The sequence below is a fragment of the Gymnoscopelus braueri genome (assembly GCF_963280865.1).
Source record: "Gymnoscopelus braueri genome assembly, chromosome: 7".
Lineage (NCBI taxonomy): Eukaryota > Metazoa > Chordata > Actinopteri > Myctophiformes > Myctophidae > Gymnoscopelus > Gymnoscopelus braueri.
Genome location: NC_137608.1, coordinates 19,823,865 through 19,848,323, shown reverse-complemented (window position 1 = coordinate 19,848,323; position 24,459 = coordinate 19,823,865). Strand labels below are relative to the sequence as shown.

The 24,459-nt window shown below is 40.3% G+C and overlaps 1 protein-coding gene across 2 annotated transcripts; it reads right to left on the bottom strand.

Moving 5' to 3' along the window:
• Positions 1-65: 65 nt before the first annotated feature.
• ypel1 (yippee-like 1) lies at positions 66-24,459 on the bottom strand. Of its 2 annotated transcripts, none has more exons than XM_080432776.1 (5): positions 23,718-24,459; positions 16,282-16,566; positions 3,468-3,511; positions 2,267-2,375; positions 66-766 (listed from the first exon to the last, which is right to left on the bottom strand). In XM_080432776.1, the coding sequence occupies exons 2-5, from the start codon at positions 16,396-16,398 to the stop codon at positions 677-679; spliced, it is 360 nt and encodes a 119-aa protein (XP_080288902.1). In that variant the 5' UTR covers positions 16,399-16,566; positions 23,718-24,459; the 3' UTR covers positions 66-676. The 2 variants fall into 2 exon arrangements, with proteins under 2 accessions (XP_080288902.1, XP_080288901.1); XM_080432775.1 differs by lacking the exon at positions 23,718-24,459 and adding an exon at positions 20,224-20,441.

Below are 24,459 nucleotides of genomic sequence, written 5' to 3'. Positions count from 1 at the left end.
AAAGCATGACGCTGCTACATGATTGAACCCCCCACCCCAACTCCCCCTTCCCCCACAAACCCATTTGGACAGAAAAGCAAATAAAAAAATTTCATAAAAAAAAGCATGCTCCACTAACGGACCAAAAACCATGACAGGACTGACAGGGGAAAATAAATGCTAACCAGTAACATCCATCAGCCATCAAAAGAAAACTTAACGCCACGGCTTAATAAAAAACAAAAGGAAATATAAAATAAAAATGCAATCCTCTGCCTCATATCACATGTGAGAAGGAGGAGGGGTGAGGCAGGGGAAGAAAACAAAAACATCTTCTGACTCAAGTCTATTTCCTTTTGCACAGTGGCTGCCATGTCGGCAAACACTTTTTAGTGGGGAAAGAGCCAAAGTCGAACCCAAAGCTCCCCAGCTGCTTGAGGAGAGTACACGATCTTCAAGGTTAACACGAGGGTTGCGGTGGCACGATCTTCCGCATCGCTCCTCCTTACAATAGTCTGTTATGTCACGGTTCCATTCCGTTTCACAATGAGCAGGTGGGTGGGTGTGTGTGCACGTGAAAGAGGCGACATCGGGGTGGTGGGTGATGGGTGGGTGGGTGCGGTTGTCGATGATGGTTGCTCCACGGAGTTCAATATAGAGCACTGAAAAGTCTGAAAAAGTGAGAGCGACTATTAAGTCACTCCCATCCGTTGTCCTTGATCATGTGTGCCAGCTCAATTATGAACTTGCCTTCTTTGTATTTCTGACTGCTCTCAAAAGCGTGCTCCTGCAAAAGAACAAAAACAAACAAGAAACCTCTTTAGAATTATTTATGAGACGATCAACTGATCAACTCATTACACTTTGCATAACAAATGAGCAACGACATACTGATACGACATAACTGCATCTTGCAAGTCCATTGCCAACCCTACTGGTGGTTCCCTGAAGATTCATATTATAACAGTATATGGATATAGATTTGCCAATTCCATATGAATTATGAAAGTCTAACATAACAATTCCACTCTCTAAGATTGAAAGAGTCCATCTGAAAAAGGGAACACCAATCACATTCACCACCAATCAATTCTAGACAACACAAGGTGCTAGCTAGTGTGTGATTCATTAGCACAGGGATCAAATTGAATAATTAGCTTATCTTTTGGTTTATAGTTTCTCCTACTTTGCCTGACAAAGAATGTCTTTTTTTTTAGGTCACTTGGAGGGACTTTCTTTTCTTTTTATCGAGTCACTTTCCTTTAGTCCTTTCAGACAATTACCAGGACAAGCCCCTTCAAAACATCCTGACATTTAATCACTGCAACCTCTCAGAGGTACTAGCCTAGCAGTCTGGAGCCAATTCTCTGTGAGCTGTAATTATCTTACGCACCAAGAGCTAAAACTTCTTGGTTAAATACAAATCTCAAAAAGTGCAAACTGTCATTGGAACTTTAATGGGCACTTTTTGAACCTTTGTTTGACCTACTGTTTTAACCCATTGAGAACTGGAACGCATCTGTGTCACTTTAGATTTCTTTGGCTATTCAAAAATAGCAGATATACAAGCTCATAGCGCGGCACCGAGTGCCGCGCTACGAGCTTGTAGATCTGCTATTTTTGAAAAATCGTGAAAATATTTTTTTAATCTTTTTTTCCGAAGAATTGTTAGGATTTAGATTTTTTTTTGACGCGGCCTCAGGTCTTAATGGGTTAAAAAAGGGTACGTTCAAAGTAAAGGAGAAACATTAAGGGCAAGTCTTAACCTCTTTCGACCTGTCATCCCTATTTTGGGCAAGTCATTATAGGCGAAAAAAAATATCAAAACAAACATCAAAAATAGCAAGAATAGCATATCTACAGGCTCACAAGCTTGTACATCGGCTATTTTATATACAGTAGTATATATCGTCTTTGTCAGGTGGAAACCTTGTATGTCCAAAACTGTAACTTTTAAGGAAATGGAAAAAAAAGTGTTCCAATGTAGATCTATTTGAATTTAGTTACCAGCTCTTGTTAATACGTTTTAAACCCACAGATACACTTAACCACTTTAACTTAGAAAATGTTAAGAAAATAGCAATAAATAGCAGATCTACAAGCTCAACACGCGTCACAGTGCGAAGCATTGTCAGCTTGTAGAACAGCAATTTTCGCACAACACACAAAGTAGGGCATCAATTTACAACAACAAAAAAAAAAAACTAAGAAAGAAACATGGAGATAAGAGGTTTCTGCACAACAGCGACGATATGCAGCTTAAGTGGTTGGAGTTCAAGCGGCTTACGTATTTCCAGCCGAGGGTGGTTTTACAGTTTTCACAGTAGATGTCAGCCACAGCATGTAGGCCTGTGAGGAGAACCCGCTCCTCTGCTGGCCCACAGCCCACATTGACACTGCAAGACACACACACACACACACACACACACACACACACACACACACACACACACACACACACACACACACAGGTTAGTGTAACTATACTGGGGAGGCCGTCAGAATTTTAGGACGCCATAGAACAGTGGTTCTCAAAGTGGGTTCCATGGACTCTCAGGGTCCTTTGAGGCGGGTTCTAAAATGACCCTTACAAGTCTGTAACTCTGACAGTATACAAATGGAACCAAATGGACCCTAACAGGTCCATTTGGTTCCATTTGTATACTGTCAGAGTTGAAGAGGGTTCTTGAAATGTTAAAGTTTGAGAACCACTGCCATAGAGAATAGCTGACATAGCCGGAAAATAGCAGATCTATGTGCTGCGACGTGTTGTGAGCTTGTAGATCGGCTATTTTCCGGTATGTGACATCGCCTCACTTTATTTGTCACTTTCCCCATGTACTTACATACATAAAGAATATGAAATACCGTTCCCCCTCAGTCACTTGCAGTGCAACATAAAACATCAAGCCTATCTAAGAAACATAAAAAGACCAAAGCTAAAACACAGCATAAACAAACATTTAAAAAACCCAATATGTATGACATGCAATTAATCTTAAATAGTTACCACCTCAGCACATATACTGTAGGTAAAGTGCCATGGTGCAATCCTTTAAAAAAATGTAAAAGCCTAATCCAAATGATAACAACTCTAACCATAAAACCAACATTTCTCTTGTGAGGACCAGGAAAATGGTCCTCACAATGTTTGTTTCTCAAATTCTATACTTTTGGGGACATTTGGCGCACACACACACACACACACACACACACACACACACACACACACACACACACACACACACACACACACACACACACACACACACACACACACACACACACACACACACACACACACACACACACACACACACACACACACACACACACACACACACACACACACACACACTATTTTCAGTTAGTGGGCGAGTGTTCATTTAACACAGAGTTAAAGTAACCCTCTGGATTTTACTACAATATTTCCTAAACAAGCTGCGGCTTTACTGAATCTTTTGAATTCAGGGGCTCGTCATACTTACACGGAGTTAAAGAGATAGGCCCGTCCTTGGCTGCCTTGAAACGACTGAAAAAGAGAAAGGAAAAAGGGGGGAAAAATGAAAAAGCATGTCAGGTGACGAGAACTTAAAGTCAAAACGGCGAGTGCACACAGAATGGAGGCACGTCAGCTGTCAAAAGCCCTCGGGTGCTTCTCTCCCAGTAGCTGAAGTGCACATACTTGTTCTCTTACTGTCAGGAGTTCCTACAGAGCAGTTTGACTGGGCCGAAGGAATAAGGCATGAGAAACATTTATTTCTACTGGTCTTCGTCAGGTTAGAGTAGGAAACAACAGCACACACACGTGGCACCACTATACTCTGAAATGTTGTAACCATTCCGAAATATATATAATATTATGTATGTATTATGTAATATATTAATAATATGTGCTAAAGCTTAAATTAACCTTAAACGTTATATCAGTGAGCAGTGAGCTGTGACCAAACCACCGTGGAACCATTAGACACCACTGTTCAACAGATTACCGTCTGCTGTGCTTTAACTCAATGCCAACAGTCCCATGTCAGATTGATTGTGTTATGCAATATGGCTAATACATAATGAGGCTATTAGCTGCATGTTACCATACAGGCAAGTAGCCTGGTAAACCACCCAGGTCGTGGAAATTGCATTTTTCAGCTGAAATCAAATGAAATGCGATTTTAGCAGGCTAACAGGCAAGGGGATTTTGGTAGGCCCATGTACCAGTTCTCCCCCCAATTTAATTGGTTTAATTGTATTCCAATTTTATGTGAATTGTTTTAGTGTAAACTTTGCAAACACAAACACTGCTGTGTAAATAGAATAATCATAGTACAGTTAAATCATTGTCGTAAAATGGAGCTGGGTTTTGCCCTTGCTTCCAGGAAATGTTTGGTCACAGTAGTTAGAATAGCTACCAACCTTGCACTGACATTCTAAACGCTGCTTCAGGCCCCTGCCAGTATGTCTATGTGCATGTTTAAAATGAATGTGTACTGTATATGTAGCAGTGCAACGCTCCCATAGGGGGAAAGGACATAAGCCTGTCATCCCGTTTCTGTGGGGCCGTCATTCTTGGCTAGCACAGTGAGACAGACAGGCTCCATTGGGCTTTGCTTTTTTCCATTGCAAATTGAGTGCCATAGATAAGGCTGTGGTTGAGGGCGCTGCCTATAACTGGACCACCAGCTGCCCTGACTGACCACAACCACCACCTCCCCACGGCGCAAATTCAAAGCAGCTTCATGTACCACAACTGAAATGTATCATCATCCCCTTTTCCCTCTCTCTCGCAACAATAACATTTTACATTTTGTCTTTGATACAGAGTAGATCCTGATTTTTGAGAGTCCTAGACCCACCGATTACCGTTTTTTCAAAAAGACTTAATAGTCGCTCTCATTTTTAAATCAATTTGATTAAAGTTTATATTTCAGAACATTTAACGTATAAGCAAACAAATTAATAAAAACAAGTATATTAAACTTTAATTTAAAAGTTTCATATACTTAACAATTAAAGGTTAAAAACCGGGACAAACCGGCTGCATAATTACAGATACTAATATCGCCAAAAACGTCAAACGACCGATATGTCAGTCTGGCTTAAACACAAGAGCATGCAGAGCACAGCGCAGCGCAGACGAAACAAGAGAAAATGACCTTCATTTGGGAGCAAGGGAACTAGGTCAGTCACTGTGGAGTTGATATCAAGTTCACCCACACAATTGTGTGTATGGTGGCGGTGGCGGAGGTGGTGGGGGTCTCTGTGTCACGAGGGGCGGGAGTCATATCTGTGGTCCACTTGGGTTAAGCTGAGCTATCAATTTAACCACTGGCTAAAAAGGACTTCCCTCCCTTTGCTCTGCCCTTATCTGTTTCCCACAGTCTATTTTTAATGTGCCAGTGTTGTTCTCTCCAGAGCAGTTAAGGCTCAGCCGTAGACCACTATACACTCACGACATAAAGACTGTACAGGCCCAAATACAGTCCTGTCGGAAAGATTGGAGCCTTGTTTAATAAGGTGTATGATGAAGGCAGTTTCAGAGACAAACATTCTGCATTGTAGAAACCACCCTCAGGGCGTTTAGCTTAATTTTACACTTTAATATCCATTTAAGATTTTGAACTGTAACTGTGAGCCACAATGAAATTCACAACATTCGTATTTTGCTAAACTTGTTTTAATGCTAGTTTTTTAAGGAATTATCTCAAGAAGACTAATCTAAAAATCCCCAAAAATCCTCTTGACCGCACAGTATGGAACAGAACGGTACCCTGCTCAAAGCAATATAAGCAAGCAACGTCTTTGGCCAAAAAAACATAAACTACAAATCCATTCTAAGCTGCAAAATCTTTGAAATCCCTTCACCACAGAGAATGATACACAGCTCCACTTTGGTTTAAGAATTGCTTTTCAAAGCCATGTTTTCTGAACAGGGATTTCTCCTACCTTCACTGATAATAGCAATCTAGAAGCTAGATGGAATTACCTTGAGGAAAACCTCTTGTTCTGTGTCCTAACTAAGTAGTTTCTTCATGTACTAAAGTACTAGTTTACAAGCATTTTTGTGACTAGATCATCATATATCTGTTGCATTCTAGCATGGTTATTCCAATGACCAGACTTTTCACCATTATGATGGGCAGAACAAAGTCATGATGTTAATATATACCCTAAAGCAGAGGTCTTCAACAGGGGGTCCGGGACCCCTAGGGGGTCCTCAGACTTACTACAGGGGGGCCACCAAATCTTTGTGTGATTCCCATTCTGAGGACTTTAGCCAAAAATAGCAGATCTGCAAGCTGACCTTGTAGATCGGCTATTTTCGGCAACGAGGTTTGGTGTAGAGGGGAAAAAGAGCAGACCAAGTACATAGTTGAAGGTAAAGTTCACCAAGTATTGACGGTTTAAGTGGTTAAATGTCTGAAAATATACATTAACATGAATCCAACATGTTAAACAAGTCTATTGAAGCTATCTATGAAATCTATGAAAACATTTAATCACAATTTTATACAATATGTAGTGGGGGTCCCCGTTTCATCTCTCTCTCTCAGCTAGGCGGTCCTTGGCCTGAAAAACGTTGAAGACCCCTGCCCTATAAGCAAGCAAAGCCATAGCCAAAATTCTCCTTGTGCAGACTACTGCATGTAGCAAATTGGAATAGAAGTAACTCAAATGTCTGGTTCTCACTTTGAGATTTCCTCAGTATTCCTGTAACTGAGTATAAATGGACCCTGGGTCCATTTACGTCCATCTCAGTTAATTAAAGCTGCAATCCGGAACTTTTTTGTGTGTGAATGAAACATTATTTTGACCAATCTGTATTGTAGAATGTTAGAATATTAAGTACATCAGTTCAGTTCAGTTCAGTTCAGTTCAGTTTTATTTTCAGTTCCTTTGGACAAGTATACAAAATACAAAATAGATAAATATATATATATATAAAAATATGTATATGTACATACAATTAATTCATTTGGTTAATATATTTAACTAGTATTCATAATAATCATAGTATCAATCATAACAGTTGTCCAAGTCCCTGAAAAAGGGTTTGGGAGAAGCATTAAGCTTGTCGAGCCCAACCCTGCAGTGGTTGGAGGTGATCTCCCTACTCTTCTGTTGAGAACAATATTTCCCCTGCACCAAACGGGAGTTCCGTCTTAGAAAGTGTCTCTCCCACGCGAGAGACCTGTGTTCGAATCCCTGTACGGACTTAAATCTTAAGGATTGCAGTTTTACACTGGAGTATGTACGATGTAGTTTCAATGTCTTTCCTAGAGTTTGACTTCAAATCATTCACATTGCCCTCAGGCTTCTACTTTGTTTGGCTTTTTCATGGTCTTCCTGTATGTATGCTGTTCCTGGTTTAAGATTGGAAGGGGGCGGGGCTGAGGTGCTGTGCCACATTACCATTATGGGCTAATCTTTCAAGCATCCCTAGAAGCCTTGCTACACTATCTTAGAGGGGACAGAGTTGTATACCTCTGGCTCATGACAACTCAATGACTCAAACTGCTTCTCTGGGCAGAAAATTAGGGCTACAAGCTTGTAGATCGGCTAACACTAGCGCTCATTATAAGATGGTACCATCTACTCACTCTGTGACTCAGAGGACGGCTGAGGACAGTTCAGAAACCTGCCTACCAATGACATCATCAGCACGCAGGTTTGGTCATTTCAAACAAGATTTTTATTTTGTATTAATGTCAAGGATAATGGCTTCTATTTCAGCATGCTAACCTTCCAGGAAGAGAAAGGCCGTAGTTTCTATTAGGTTGGAATCCCCATCGATGATGTCATTGGTAGGCAGGTTTTTGAACCGTCCACACCCCACCGTGAGTAGACTTGTGGCATCTTTTATTGAGCAGTAGTGAGGAGGACCAATTATATGTAGATGAGGTTGGACATTCGTGATGTGCTTCCTTTAAGTTAGTAAAACCAGGAAAAGACATCACTTATGTCATACAACTATATTACAATATCTATTTTTTCACCCCTGCATTTTTCTTCTACATGCTCAATGTGATAACTGCACCATATACAGTAAATTACAAACAAATATAAATAAAAGGAGGCACCACCTAACAAATATCATGTGCGATACGAATCAAATGTGGACTGGGTGACCGACCGACGCTTGGCAGCATGTAGTGGAAAACCCCAGACTAAGGTGTCATCTTCTCCTAAGTAACATAATCGGCTTAGAAGAGTTGATGCTGAGGCCTTGGTGGTGATGCTGCCTTGCACACCGGACTCACAAATGCCAAGGAGGTGTGGCAGACAACACAGAGCTTATGAATAGATCTGCAATCCTTTGTGATAATGCTCATAATAGATAATGATGCTTTTAACCACATGAAACCTAGCATCCCTATTCTGGGCTGAAGAGATTCGGTGTAGGGGGGGGGAAAGGAGGGGACAGAGGATAAACCCCAGGGGGTCCCCTGTCACAACAGCATGGTGGCCAGCAGAGATGCGCGGAAGGGGTTTTTCGTCACCCAAATCCCATGTTCATTATCCATCCGCCATTCAACCCATTATTTCATTATTAATATTTATTTCACCCGCGGTTTATCCAATATTAATTAATTATTATATTTGATTGACCCAAATCCACCCAAACTGCGGTTATCCGCAGCAACCGTGGCTAAAACCGCGATCCACGCATCTCTAGTTGCCAGACATCTGACCATTTGCTGCTTTAAAATCAGATCTGCTTTGAATTTGCATTTTCACATTAAAAAAGGTCTTTTTCACTGGGAGCGTGATGAAAATACATCAGCAAATATTTCGCATCAAACTATTCATATAGTTGATGCCTCATTTATACAGGTTGATGACTTTTATATGAGAAGTCGACCTAATTCCGAATAAGAATGGTGTGCTTTATCGGCGCAAAATATTCATGCATTGGCCCCTGATGAAACTTGCGTGTCATCTCACAGGAAACTTTTCTCAGAGCTGCAGCTGTGTGCGGATGTTTCTTCTCTTTTATTCGTCAAAGGTTTATCATTTGGTATGTAGTGGAAAAAGAGACAGTCCATGGAAATCCAATTTGCTATGTAAGTGGATGATTTAGGCTAATGAGCTCATTTGTCAAGAGTGACCTCATGGCATTAGCCCAATAAAGAAGGCAACAAAACCCAACATTCATATTTAACATTTACAGCAGGCCTGTAAAGAGACATGCTTTACATTTGCAGTAGGCCTATAAAGATACATCCTGTATTAGATTAGGCTTATGTAGCCTTTGCGTTTCAATATCAACACGTGTGAATTGTCCAAAAACTGAACATGAAAGATGAAACGTCATGTTACTTTCACAACGCTAGCGAGTGCGAAATATCACATTTAGGGACACATCGTTTGTCTTGGATTATGTCCCAAATATGGGGACCACTTGAAACTGAAAGGTGTGACGGTTGCATAGCAGCCAGAACATCTAGTGTTATATATTTACAGTAGCCCTGTAAAGAAACAGGTGTCACATTTTCTCACTGAGGTAAATGCAGATGGGCCATAGTAGAATTATACTACTCCAGAGTTTGATAATCATTCAGCATGCAAATTTTAAGGAGGTGACACTGATTGTCCATAAGGGTCATGAAACATAATTTTTTGGCAAGTAACGACCTTCACCATCTTTGTCTGACAAGATGGTGTCCCACCACCTACTAGCTACTAGTCTAGTATTCATTATGCATATGCAAACACTTCTAACAGACTGCTACATTAGGTCAATAAACATAATTTAGTGTGCTAAAAATACCAGTACCGGTCTGCACAATGGTTGATTAAAGAGCATTTGTGTCAAATATCTTTCCTTATACCACCACAACAATTTATGAAATTCTGGTAGAATTCTACATGATTTCAAAACTGGAACACAGGTTAACAGCATTCCATCATCATTATCCACAGGCAAACCACATCAGAAAGCAGAAATATCACTAGCATTCTGACGTTGAATACAAGTGTGGCTGGATACATACATATGAGAGTGATGGAACTAGCATAGATTCCCATTGTAAGAATGCACTGCGGAAATGCTCTGTCTATCTCGATGAGGAAGTTCCAATGTTTGGAACTATAGCCCATAGCAGCCCACTTTGCGGCGAGGTCAAAGCGTGACAGAACTTTCTCTCTCTTTCTGGTAGAAAGGAGCCGCGTCAATGCATGAAAAAGGCAAATACATATTTGCTACTGTGTGAAAATGTATTTCTCAGTGTGAAGCTCACTGGTGTCACTGGTTCCACAGCATTCCAATGGCAGTTTAGAGGAACCATGGTGAACATTGTCTTAACACATTAACCGCCAAGAACGTAGTCCTACGGTCCGTTAAATCCAACTGTTAAGCGCCGAGACCGTAGCCCTACGGTCCACGGTCTTTTCGCGCTATTCACTTCCGGGTTCACTTTCGGAATTTTTTTGATCCACTTCCGTTTCCGGTTTGATGACCGGAAATAGAATTATTTGGGATCCGGTTTTGACGATCACGTCCGCTCTCGTTCTACAGACGAAACTGAAACTCAATTCTCTTCCTGTAGTTTTTTCTCCTCGCATTTCACTGTTTAACGTAATCCGCTCTAACTACAACATGGATACCCCGTTTGACACGTGGTCTTCACTGGGAGATACAGTGGGATGTCGCGGATGTAAACAGACCTTGTACGGCTCAATCTTAAGGATTTTAACAAGATCTATGGCGACATGAAAAAAACTAAAAAACAACAAAAACACCTTGGCACTGGCGAGTACATTATGAGATTAACCTCTGGCGGTCGATGTGTTAATGTCAACAGCTTTTTTTAGCTTCTCCCATTGTGACCTGCACTGGCGCCTTGACCTAAACACAAAGTACTGTAGGCAGTTGTAAATTAACGTTACTGTTACATATTATGTAACTTATAGAGAGCTGAGCTTAGTTTTATGTTTTTGCTAGCAGAGGCAGTTGTGCCAAGTTAAGGTTGCTCTTTCCCAATCTTCCCAAACATATCAATTTCAAACATAAATGATGGAATAAGGTCTTCCAAACCTACAACTAAGGCCACTAAGCCTGATAAAAGACCCATTGCTAAGCCCCGCCCCCAAATGGTGACTGTCCAATGCTAAGTCTAGCAACTGTTGCTATGATATCTCTCCAGCATCTTATCTGACAATATCACGAAGAGTCAGTCAACGTAAAATAGCATGCATACTGCCCCTGTCGGGTGGAAACCTTATGTCCAAAACCATTACATTTCAGGAAATGGACAAAATAACCTGTTCCAATGGAACAGGTTATTATTTGTCACAAGCTCTTGCTAATACTTCTCATTGATTAAATATTTATAAAATCCACAGACAGACTTAAATCCTTTGGGCATGTCATTCTAGGCTGTGAGCTAGTAGACTACTTTTATAAGACACTGTCATACAACAAAGTATAAAATAGGGTATTCATTTATGAAAAGAAAAAAAAGATTTAAGAGATGATTATACATCATCATCTCTTAAATCTTTTTTTACATAAACATACATCAAAATTATTATTATTAATAATAATAATAATAATAATAATATAATATAATAACACTATGGTAAAAAGGTGCAGCTGTAAATATACCTCTGCAATTGTGTTTACCTACTGTATGTTTAACCACTTAAACTAAACCACTTGACTCCCAGGGCTCTATACTAGGTCAGATCCTTTTTTCCCTCTACACCAAATCTCTTTGCCGGAAACAGCCGATCTACAAGCTTACAACACATTGTGAGCTTGTAGATCTGTAGATTGTTTTCGCTCAATGTTCGCCCCCACAACATGTGGTTCAACTTTAAATGAATATTGCATGTTTATTCACTATACATTGATATCTTGAGGGGTTTATAGGTTGCATTGGAGAGCTCACCCAGGTAATGATGACAATAATAGTAGGTTAGTCATATTGACCGTATCATTAATCATAAAGGTAAAACATTATGTAAAGAAATACATTCTCAGTGATACCGATGTGTTGATGTGGTTACTTTGGCGAACGCTGGTGCCTGGATACAGCTGTCTGGGGAACCTCTCAGCATAACATCATTTATCCACTTATATGGCTAACATAAACACAGTGGTGGGAGAAGTACTCCAATGTTATACTTCAGTAAAAGTAGCAATACCACAAGATAGAAATACTCTGTTAATATTGTATTATGTTAATAATATAATATTTGTAAATATGTCAAAACATTGCACAAATAGCCTCTACATGTGAGCTTAAATATAAAATAGGTCTTAATTGGTCAAAAAATCTACAAAGTAACTAGTAACTAAAGCTGTAAAATGACTGTAGTTAAGTATTTAAAAAGTAAAGTAAATGTACTTAAAAAATGTATTTACGACAAAGCCGGATGCACCATGGTGGATTCGAACCCACAACCTCCCTGGTGATGATGGGCAGGGACTTTACCACTGCGCCATCAGTGTTAGTTTAACTCAGAGTCAGTGAACAAATGGAACCAAATGGACCCTTACCGGTCCATTTGGTTCCATTTGTTCACTGACTCTGAGTTACATACCCGTAAGAGTCAATTTGGGCTGCTGGTGGTCCCTGGACCCGACGATGAGAACCAATGATCTAAAATGTTGATAATTCTAAATGATAATGAACAGATCCACGTTTTTGTACATGTTGACCTATAACTGCTTTTGTGTAGTCAGTCACACAATGATACAACATTGGGTTAAATGTGATTCAAGTAAATTAAGACAACTGAACTCACTCACTTTGACCAAATGAGACACACTGACTTTTTCTAAAATAGTTACATCCAGACTTTTCCCAAATCATAATTACTGCTACAATACACAACTGCTCAAAAAGAAAAAGTGGAAGCAGAGAGAGAGAGAGCAGACATTATGTCCATCTCTGCAGGCTGTTAGTTAGTGATGTGTCGTTCATGATCGATTCGTTCAAAAGAACTAGTTCATTTGCCGTGAACGAGCTCGTTCACTTTCTGAAACTGCTACGTTCACACGCGACGTAAAAAAAAAAACGCTCCCGCGATGGTGTTTTACACACATTATAAAACATACATTAACCACTTTAGCCTATTTTATACCTAGGCTATTTGAAAATAGCAGATCTACAAGCTCACAACGCGTCGCATCGCGACGCATTGTGAGCTTGTAGATCGGCTATTTTCAAATATGTTAGTACTTTTACTTTTGGTTCTTTAAAGGTAGTGTAAGTGATTTGCAAAGTTTCAAATAATTGCAAAATGGGTATATGTTCTGATAGTACTCGTTACTATAGGGTGTCCTGTCCATATAAAGAGTCTCCATGTCTCTCCAGCTCTTTATAAAACAGAAAATGTATTTTGTAGTTTTTTTTTTTTTTTTTGTAGTTTCATTTCCAATTTTATCCAACCAGGACAGAGAACTCAATCAGGACACAGATTAAACAAGTGAAATTGGAAGTGATGACACTAAGAAATGAGCATGCAAAATTTGAACTGAAAACTATAAAAATTAAGCTTAAAAATGGGTACTTTCTCCTGATTGGCTGAGATTTTGACACCTACCGAAAAATGTATTTTCTGTTTATTAAAGAGCTGGAGAGACAGGGAGACATCTGTTACTGAAAAAACACTCTATAGCAATGATTACTATCAGAATATAGTATTTTAACCTTTTAAAAAAATACTTTTTGTTTTAACCAAAAAATATCACTTACCCTACCTTTAAGTATATTTTGATGCCAATACTTTTGTACTTTTACTCGAGTAAATTTTGAACACTAGAAAATAGCGCTACTGAACGTGAACGAATCATTTTAACGAATCATTGCCGTGAACGAAATCGTCCGTTCACTGAAATGAACTTTTTTTCCCACCACTACTGTTAGTCTGTCTGCAGAGTGCAGACGGCTCCGCAGGCGGAACAACAACCTGTGAGGTCTCCCAACACTCCCAAGTTGCGAGATGCAAACGGAGTTTAACCACTTAATCACCCTAAGCTTCCCAATTCTGAGCATGTCCTTCGCATGTCCTCAGTTTCCTGCCATGGAGTGCAATACTGCCAGTGCCGTCAAAATATGAGATTATTTCATAAGCCTGTGCAGCACAGTGTACAGCCGTATGCAGTGGTTCTCAACCTTTTCAAACTGGGGACCCCCCACCCTGACAAGCACTTAGAATTGTAGGAGTTGAGGACATTTAGTTTGACTCGGTTCCATAGATAATTTTTTTTTTTTAAAGCAGACCTACAAGATTGTGGATCGGCTATTTTCAGTTTTTATAGTATGGTTTGTTGGTCTTTTTCTTTTAGGTATTAAAAGGGTCTTAAAAGTCCTTAAATTGTCATCTGAGGACCCCCCAAAATCATGTGGGGACCCCCCTGGGGGTCCAGACCCACAGGTTGAGAACCACTGGACTAGAGGACTGGTCTTACCATGCTGGTCCCTTCAGTTTGTATTACTTTAATCAAATGACTGTTGGTTGACATGCTTTGGCTGCCTACTCTGACTACAGTACTTTATTATTTTTACATCAATTTGGACAGATATGGGGGCTGCTGTCATTTTAATTCTCGACCTGATTTTTGTTCGCTGTACAAACATTAATTGACACAAGGAATTAACAATCAGCCTCCTTTATTATATCCCTTCCCCCGTGCTGTTTCTACTCAAACACACAACCTGAAAACATTGTTTTGTCATTGCATGCCTCACAGAGAGAGAGAGAAAGATGGAGAGACATTGATGTGTATACATGTGGCAGAGGATTTGCACACTATTGAGCACACCTTTCTAGTAATGTTCTTCGGCCATAAGGTTCTTCATGTTTTCAGCCATAGTAAAGTTAGATTTGTATGTACCTGGAAGCTATGATTTATTTATTTTAAAACTTTTTGTGAGATTTCCACACAAGTTGATTGAATAGTTTGTGTGAGGACATTTCTTGTGGGCAAGATGGTGTTTTCTATGACTTTCTCTTGACAAAGAGACATGCAGTGCGATTTGCATTCTTATATGGGGTGAAATGCTGCACTGTCTTTGTGCTGCTTTGGTTGGTTTCGCTCTTCTGCTTTGTATTATGCTTCATTTATTATACGTCATTGTCGCTGCAACTTGCGGAAAATAGGCAGTCTCCAAGCTCACAATGCATCACTGCGTTGTGAGCTTGTAGATCGGCTATTTTTGAGGCATAAATCAGGCTTTAAAGATGTAACCTCACAAATACATAAAACTCCAAGGTAATTATGGAAGATTATTGGTTGTAGAAATTAAAGTCTTTAAACCCTATACTTATACTAAAGACCGTATTCCCAAGGGCTCTTTACAAGGCTCACTCTACACTAAATATCGTTGCTGGAAATAGCCAATCTATGAGCTCACGACACGTTGTGACACGTTGTGAGCTTATACATCTTCTATTTTCACCGGATGTTCGCCACCCGGAATAGGGATGCTAGGGTATGAGTGGTTAAACAGGCAACATAAATTATACCCAACAAGACTTAATTAATTTATCTTAATTGGTCACTCTCTGTGTGTCACAAAAAAGTACACATTAAGATCAAATGTAAGAATGCTTTGGGTGGTTCAATAAAGTACAAAATGCTAAATACAGTCTTTTGTGGGAGAATGAGCATGTTTATTTTGATATCACGCTGGAGTCTGCTCCCCCTATGTGTGGATAAACTCAATACCTCCTTTGGAGTTGATATCCTAAGACCAAAATAAAGAGACCTGAAATGGAAACCGCAATGTCCAAAAGACCCGACGTTGTCAAAATAAACAGGAGTGTTTGAATCTATTTATACAGCTCAACAACACTACAAATATACTAGCTATAGTTAAAGCTGGTGGAGACCAATACTTTATTTTTAAATTGAGTGTTAATTATATTAATAATAATAATAATCATTGTTCTTTTGTTAAAAGCCTTGAGACACCACATGCATAAACATTCATAACTTAACTTGTTCAAGACAACAAGAATACCATGAGTTTTATGGGTGCATTTTCTCTTTTGGTCGCAAAATTATGGGATAAACAGGGTGGAGCAAAATGACACATTTTCTGCATTTGATCAAACACATGGCACAGTAAACTTCTCAGCGATTACCATTTGTACCTCAAGAGTGTACAAGGGTTACATTTGTACATTCTCAGAGTTAAACGGACACTCTGGATTTTACAGTGTATAACAGTGGGGTCCAGGGGCCCTCAGGGTTCCTTGAGAGGGTTCCAAATGGACCCTTACTGTAACTCTGAGAGGTTCCTTGAAAAAAAAGAGACGTTTGAGAACAACTGGTGAGTAACGTGGCCATACCTTTGAGATGAGCTCATCGTGATTGGCCAGATGTGCCCGACAGTGGATGCAGCTGTAGGTGCGGTGGCAGGTAGGCAGGTAAGCCTGGAAGGTCTTTGATTTGGTCATCTTCACCATGTCAGTCGGGCAGGGCTCCTCGCTGGCGTCAGGGCTGGCACTGGAAGAGTTGCAGCTCTGCTGGACTTGCTGACAGAAGAAGCACTGGAAGATGCAAGCAAGAGCCGTCGTTGTTGTGAAGTGGGTGTGTGGCGCACTCCACACAGACACCGCGGGAGAAAATCAAACCTGTGGGGAGGGGAGGGGGAGGAGGACATGGTGAGAAGCATGCCCAATCTGCTTTAATTATTTCTAGCATTCATTATATTCCTTTCGGGACAGACAGACAGACAGATAGATATATAGACCTTAATTGATCTAAGGGAAATTCAGTGCAATTAACTAATAAGATCAATACATGGTGACGTATTGGTTTAACCTTTACCACTGACTTTAATTGCTAATGTAAGATAAAATGTCTCCAAGTTATCTCAAACAAACCACTGAACAGACGAATAAAATGTGTTGTCATAACTTGATTCATGACATGAAAATACATCTTTGTCATGCATATTGAAATGGGATTCGTCTCTCCTGTATATGAATTGCCAATTGTCATGTGCATCACGTAATATTTATATCCTTTAGGAACATATAGAACGGATGGGGAATAGTCATTTTCCAATTTCCGTTTTTTTCAATCAGAAAGAAGTAATTCTAACATCACTAGCTATTTTTTAATTTGCAAGCCAAGCTGCCTGGCACTTCCTGATTGGAGCTGCACATCTGAATTAAATCATATTTGTGTTGGATTGAAGAGGGATAGCAAATTAATTTAGTCATGGTTGTTGTATCACTTGTTTGTGTGTGTGTGTACCCATTATCAATACTTTTCTGCAGTGCATTCAGATGGTTTTACCATTCATATCATTAATTATCTCTGCCAGGCCCGGAAAGGCAGAGAGACGGCGAGCATCTTTTGTGTGTGTGTGTGTGTGTGTGTGTGTGTGTGTGTGTGTGTGTGTGTGTGTGTGTGTGTGTGTGTGTGTGTGTCATAGGAGGCACCACAAATGTTACAAATGTCATAGTTTGTTGCAACAACATGACCCCCCCCCCACCACCAAATTAAGTAAATTCACCAAATTAATGATTTCATGAAATATATGTGACAATGACTATCAAACAGGGTTTTGATATTCCATGATGTTTGATCTGCTTCAAACTTAGTGGGAGAGGCCCATTTCTTACAAAAATATATATACATCATGAATACAACATCCAATCAACACCAAACTGGAATCGCATGTTGAGTGATAAATCATGTTGAGCGATCTCTAGAGCGCACCTCCACAAGCACTTTCACTTCAGCCAACAGGGGGTGCCACAAATGCGGAAAGTTGCAAGTCGTAGAAATGCTATCTCCTCCCCATCCTGAAGGCTGCAACCCATGACTTACACAGACAGCCCTGGCTAGGCAACCCAGCCTGGGGAGATATGCGCTCCGCGGGGTGTCCTTCTCAAGTTTTGGATAATTCTGACGACAATTTTTTTTCTCAAGTCTTTTTTTGAGGTGACAGACAACCAAAATGTGTTGAAGCAGAGGAAGTGGCCAGGTTGTTGTGAGAGACGAACCATCTCTCTCTTGAGTACTCTTGAGATTGTAAGTCAAATCAACAACTTGACACTAATGTTGATGTAGAGCGGGCGTCTCATAACATGGGACATGGATTAAGATTATTCAGCTATACTCAACAAGGCCTGTATACTACCTAGTAAACATGAACAGGCACTGCAACGCAGAGAGAATAAAGTTTCAAAAGAGAGCAACGTGTTGGAACAGGAAGAGCAGGGAGAGAGAGAGAGAGAAGACAGTCAGAGAGAAGGGGGGGGCAGTCAGAGAGAGAGAGAGAGAGAGAGAGAGAGAGAGAGAGAGAGAGAGAGAGAGAGAGAGAGAGAGAGAGAGAGAGAGAGAGAGAGAGAAGTCAGAAGGGGGGGCAGTCAGAGAGAGAGAGAGACAAAGACAGAGAGGGAGAGAAGTCAGAAGGGGGGGGCAGTCAGAGAGAGAAAGAGAGAGAGAGCGACAGAGAGTGAGAGAAGTCAGAAGGGGGGGGGCAGTCAGACAGTCTAGTCAGGCAAACAAAGAAGCTTCCGCAACTCAACAGGAAGCAGCCGTGACGTTCACTGACTATACTCCTTAGTACAACAGTGTCGCTTGCCCAATCTGATCTACAAGCTGACCATGCGCTTGTTAGTTTGTATTTTGGGGCAAGTATCACCGAACTTAAAATGTTAAATGGTCTAATTTGTGGACAGTCTGGAAATTAAATTGTCAGAATCACACGTGGAAAAATAAGAAAACAACAACAAAACACAATAATGATGCCCCCCTTCTGCGCGCGCACACACACACACACACACACACACACACACACACACACACACACACACAAAGTGACAGGATGAGTGATGCATGTATGTAACTCTCTCCTGGTCTATTCAGTTGTAGAACAAGTCTTGTCAGCAAGCGACGGTGTTGTACAAAGGAGTCATTAAATGAGAGATAATGAGATCACGTTACTTGACTTGGGAGATAGATGGCACATCGTACAACAGCCTCATTGGCAACAAGTCAAACCCTGCAATTAGATTTATTTATTTTATTTTTTGGTCTGCATTAATGTCATATTACACATTTGCAAGTGAAAATGATCTTTATTCCTCTGCAGATTAACCACTTGAACCCTTCTGTGGGGAACATTCACCAAAAAATTGCCAATCTACAAGCTCACAATGCATCGATGTGTAGATCAGCTATTTTTGGGGCAAATATTTGATGTAAGGGGGGGCACTAGGGACATCTGGGCACCGCGATGTAAAATTGGCTATTTTGTCCAAAATTGTAAAAATATATATATATATATTTGGCAAATGTTTTTAAGTTAAGTAAAGTATACATGATTAGAACATGCTTAAACATTGGACAATTAAGGTCTAATGTTTCTTCAATTGCTACAAAACCTGTATATCCAGTCATTTCGGGGCATAAACAAGAACATTTTAGTCTGATAATGACGTAGGCGACCGTGCATGTTCACATCATGTATACTTTACAGTACTTGAGACCATTTTTCAAATATTATATATATATCTTTTAAACATTTTGGACAAAATAACTAATCTTGCATCGAGGTGCCCAGATGTCCCTATAGTGCCCACCTATCCTGGATCCGCTCAGAGCACACCGAGTAGGCTTTTTCTTTTCCAAGAAAAAACGCTGTGTTATTGTCACAGATCTGAGCTCACACAGTCAAAACAAAGAGAAGGCAGCACCGCGTGCGTCTCGGTGGTGACTGAGCAGCACTACAGGAAGAGAAGAGAGAGAGAGAGAGACCTCCAGACAAAGACACTCTCTCACATGTCCTCGCAGCGACAACAACAACAAAGACACAATGTTGACAATCTCGTTTCCTTTCATCTAATTACCTTCTAATTACCCATTTAACGGTGACAAGTCCGTACATAGTCCCTCAACCCTGTAAACCCTCGTTTATTTATAGCCACTCCGTCGTACGACGGTGTCGCTCGCCGAAAAGAAAAGATCTACAAAACCATATATAGTTTGCAGATGTGCGATTTTTTTTTCTCTTTTTCGGCAAGCGACAACCTTGACACAGTGCCTATATGTATACAGTAATGGCAAATTAAAAACGGACGTGAATGGAAGGCATGCACTTCTGATCAGATCAGAACATTATTTAAACAAAGAACACGACGTCAACTTCAGGAGATCAACGTTGTTTTTTCCCCCCAGGGACAGTTGAAGATATTGTTATTGTTGACAAACAACTGGGATCTATAGCTTACTGAGCGACACGTCTCTTGGTTCTGAAGAAGTCATCTACTCACCACCTGAATCCGAGTGGATCAAAAATAAACAGTCTGCTGGTGAGGTTCATTAAATCAATGCTTAATTTCATAGCAAGGATCTAGTGTTGTCCTCAGTGTTGGTGACTTCTGATCGGGTCCATGCGTGTTGCTGTCACTGGACGGTCAACTTCTGTCCTTATGGTGGTGTTGTTGATGACTCTCATTTCTTCTACTGTCTTTCTTTGTTGTTTCTTTTGTGTTCGTTGATAGACTGGACTGGTTACTTTGATACAGAAACGTCACCGTGGTGTGGGCGGAGCCATAGACTGCAGCGTTGCCAGATTGTGTGAGAGATATAAGCAAGCCAGGTCTATGAAAACAAGCCCAAAAGAAGCGAAAATAGCAGATCTACAAAAACAAATCTCGGGGAACAAAGTCAAACATTTAGACATTAAAAAAAAAAACATTTTAACAACACAAATCTGTTACAGGGGTCACAAAATACTTTTAGATGGGGGGGGGGGGGTCCATGGACAAACACATAGGCCTATTAATTTGGGGGTCCTTAACATGAAAATGTTTAAGGACCACTGGTTAAAACAACATTAGGAAAGGATAAGCCCAAAAAAAAACGCAACTCTACAGATATTTACAAGCAGAATAACAACCCCAAAGTCGCTTATAATAAGCGGACATGGCAACAATTCCTGTCTGACACTTCCACCGACCAATGGCTGTGTAGGGTTTCAGAGACGACACGCGGGGGGGAGGGGACGCTCTGGGGCCCGGATGTGTAAATAAATACAAGGGCAGTGATGGAAGAAGTACTCACATATTTTACTTAAGTAAAATATTAAAATATTAATACTGCAATGTAGATATACTCTGTTACAAGTAGAAGTCCCGTATTCAAAATGTACTTGAATAAAAGTACAAAAGTATCGGCATCAAAATATACTTTAAGTACCAAAAGCAGTAGTAAAAGTACTCATTGTGCAGAATGTTCTATTTCACAAGTTCAAAAAGTATAAAAAAATACTCAAGTACTGTACTCAAGTACAGTACTTGAGTACATGTACTTAGTTACTTCACACCACTGCTTTAATGCTGTATACTACACCGTTGTACGACGCATCGATTGTTATTTGTGTGATATGGACTTGTTTTTCCATTACTAGAAAGTAGCTTATAACCAATATAGTTCTTTATGTTACACTATGCTACTAAATCAATCAATGGCAGAAGGATTGTTTCGGTGTAATTGTTTTTCTGAACGATTTAAAACACGTGCCATCTATCTTTTTTTGACAAGTCACAACCAATGTCCAGAATGCGTTCAAACAAAGGTGAATAACCAGTGATGACATATGAAGTCATTGGTGCTTCTTCACACACCATAACAATCGCGACAGTATTGACATTGTTCCCACGGTTACCGTCATTTAATCCATTGGTTCTCAAAGTGGGGTCCGGCCGGGGACCCCCACGGGTCCTTGAGGGAGTTCCAGGGGGTCCCCAGCTAAATGATTAGGCACCAAATGGACCCTTATGGGTCTGTAACTCTGAGAGTGTACAAATGTTATTCTACACTTCCTACTATATACCTCCCTACCCTTTCCAAAACAAATCCATAATAAAATACCATATTGAACATGGGACACACGTTGGAGCTTTGATCACCTCCAACGGGCCAGCCTTGAGTGAGGGTGTCTAGTATTAAAAGGCCGAAACACCCGTCGACCTCTTGGTTACTACTGAAGATGTGATCCTGAAATTATCAACCTATTTGGATGAGCCATTATCCCCTTATCTAAAATACTCCAAAATAACCCATATTGAACACTTCATACATGGACTAAGGGACTGACTGACCCCACAGGATGCGGGATATTCATAGGACTTTATACAGTACTTTTTTTGAACAAAGATTGAACACTATACTCTCTGATTCTTGATGACAGTAACCGTTCTATACCACCTTTCAATTACATGCATTTCTTATAGCATTCCGGGGGTGACTACTACTTGGGGGCATATTTCTCCTAGGTATGCACTCGCCTGGTGACGCAACTCCCTGCTTAACGTACACATTTGTACACTCTCAGAGTTAAATTGACATAGATTTTACAATATAAATTGCTGTCCAAGTGATAGAAAGGCCATTAAATGGGGGTCTGTAGCCCTAATGCATGTCAAACTGGGGGGTCCTTGAAATTAAAATGGTTGAGAATCACTGCTAGAGCCGTAAAAAATCTTCTCTTATGGGGGTCCCTTGGCATATCTTTTGAAATGGGGGTCCGCGTCCGCGGGCTAATAAGTGTCAATTTGGGGGTCCTTGACATGAAAAAGTTTGAGAACCACTGATTTAATCCATGGAATGTTGTGTGGTGCATTATTTTCTCCTCTTTTTTTAAATCAAAAGGTATTCATTAAACCCCCAAGGCCACATTCTCTATATGTGTTTTGACTAGCCTTGGATCGAGACTATCATAGATGTATTTGATAAGAGTCTGACTTTTACTTTCATTTCCATGATATGCAAATAAAATACACCTCATCATTACATTATCATTTCCTTCAGGAAAACAAACTCGACAATGCATTAGAATAGATCGTCGCATGTATGATGTTAGTTGCGTAACAAAAAGGACCATTCGGGACAAAAACAAACATTGTACCAAAACACTTCCTCCACATTGGTGTTTAGGTGTGACTGAGGACACAGCGTGTCTGTGTTTACCATCAGTTCACGTGGCAGTGGATGGAGACCTAGACCCACATATTATGGACAACGCTTTGTTCTCAGCAGTGGTGTAAAGTAACTAAGTACATTTACTCAAGTACTGTACTTAGGGGTATTTTTTTTACTTGAGTATTTCCAAATGTCAGTACTTTTAACCTACTTCTACTCCACTACTACATCTCAGAGGCAAATATTGTACTTTTACTCCACTACAATTATTTGAAAACTAGTTACTTTGTGGAAAAGATTTGTATGCAATGCTACTTTTGTACTTTTACTCAAGTACATTTTTAATTCCGGACTCTTACTTGCAACATGGTATTTCTACATTGCAGTATTGATACTTTTACTTAAGTAACAAAAATTGAGTACTTTTTCCACCACTGCCTAGAGTAGACCGATCATATGAAAGGAAACATCAACGTTTTGTTCCTCTCAGTGATGAAGACAAAACATGAACACAATGCAGTTACTTTAATTATCAATTATTATATCATAAAACATACTTTAGCCCTATTTTATACATAGGCTATTTGAAAATAGCCTATCTACAAGATGCGACGCGTTGTGAGCTTGTAGATCTGCTATTTTCAAACATTTTAGTACTTTAAGTACATTTTGATACCAATGCTTTAGTACTTTTACTCAAGTAAATTTTGAATTCCGGACTTTTACTTGTAACGGAGTATTTCTATACTGCAGTATTGGTACTTTTACTTAAGTAAAGAATTTGAGTACTTTTTCCACCACTGCTATTATTTGAAAAAAAATAAGGGAAGAAACATCTTACTCAGAACAGCAGGTGGAGGGAAAGTGGATGGATCCAGGCCAAGGGCCCTGCAGGGGACACGACTGTCACCGTCCCTACTTGAACTGTGTTGACTCCATGGCCGATGGTGCCGTTAGGTCTCCCAACATAACAACATGAGCTTCTCCTCCAGAGGGACCAGAAGAACCTCCGACAGCAGCGGGACCAGGAGGCCTGTTTCCATCCAACAGATCTGGATCGTCTCTGTCTGTGCCAGCAGTTCCATCGGCTAAAAAAAAAGTGTGTAAAATGCTAGAACGATCTTACAATCATGGGGGGAAAAAAATGCGGGTCAGGTTTAAAAGGCAAACCAGATTGATGTTATTTTTTTTTCTTTAATTCCAACGAGATACCAGGAATCCTTTTCTGTTTTGCATTTGCATGGCACTATTTCAACAACCAGTTTGATGTTTATGATGATGCTCCCCCCCGTCACGTCGACCTATGACGCTGTTTGTCCCTGCCCGTGGCCCACTTTGAAGGGGATCTTTAATGCGCTGTGATGCGATGGACGGCTGGCTTCTGTCGCTCGGTGCGACATCAAACCTGTCACACATATACAGCTGGTACTTGTTTACGCCACCAAACAGTTCGCGCGTGGGTCCGGATCCCTGTGATGATGCGATGCCCGATCGGTGCCCTATCCGAACCGCGATTATATACGTCCGAACTTCTTCAAACTTGTTGTTGTCATGAATGGAGTCGCCTTGGTTACACAGCCGTC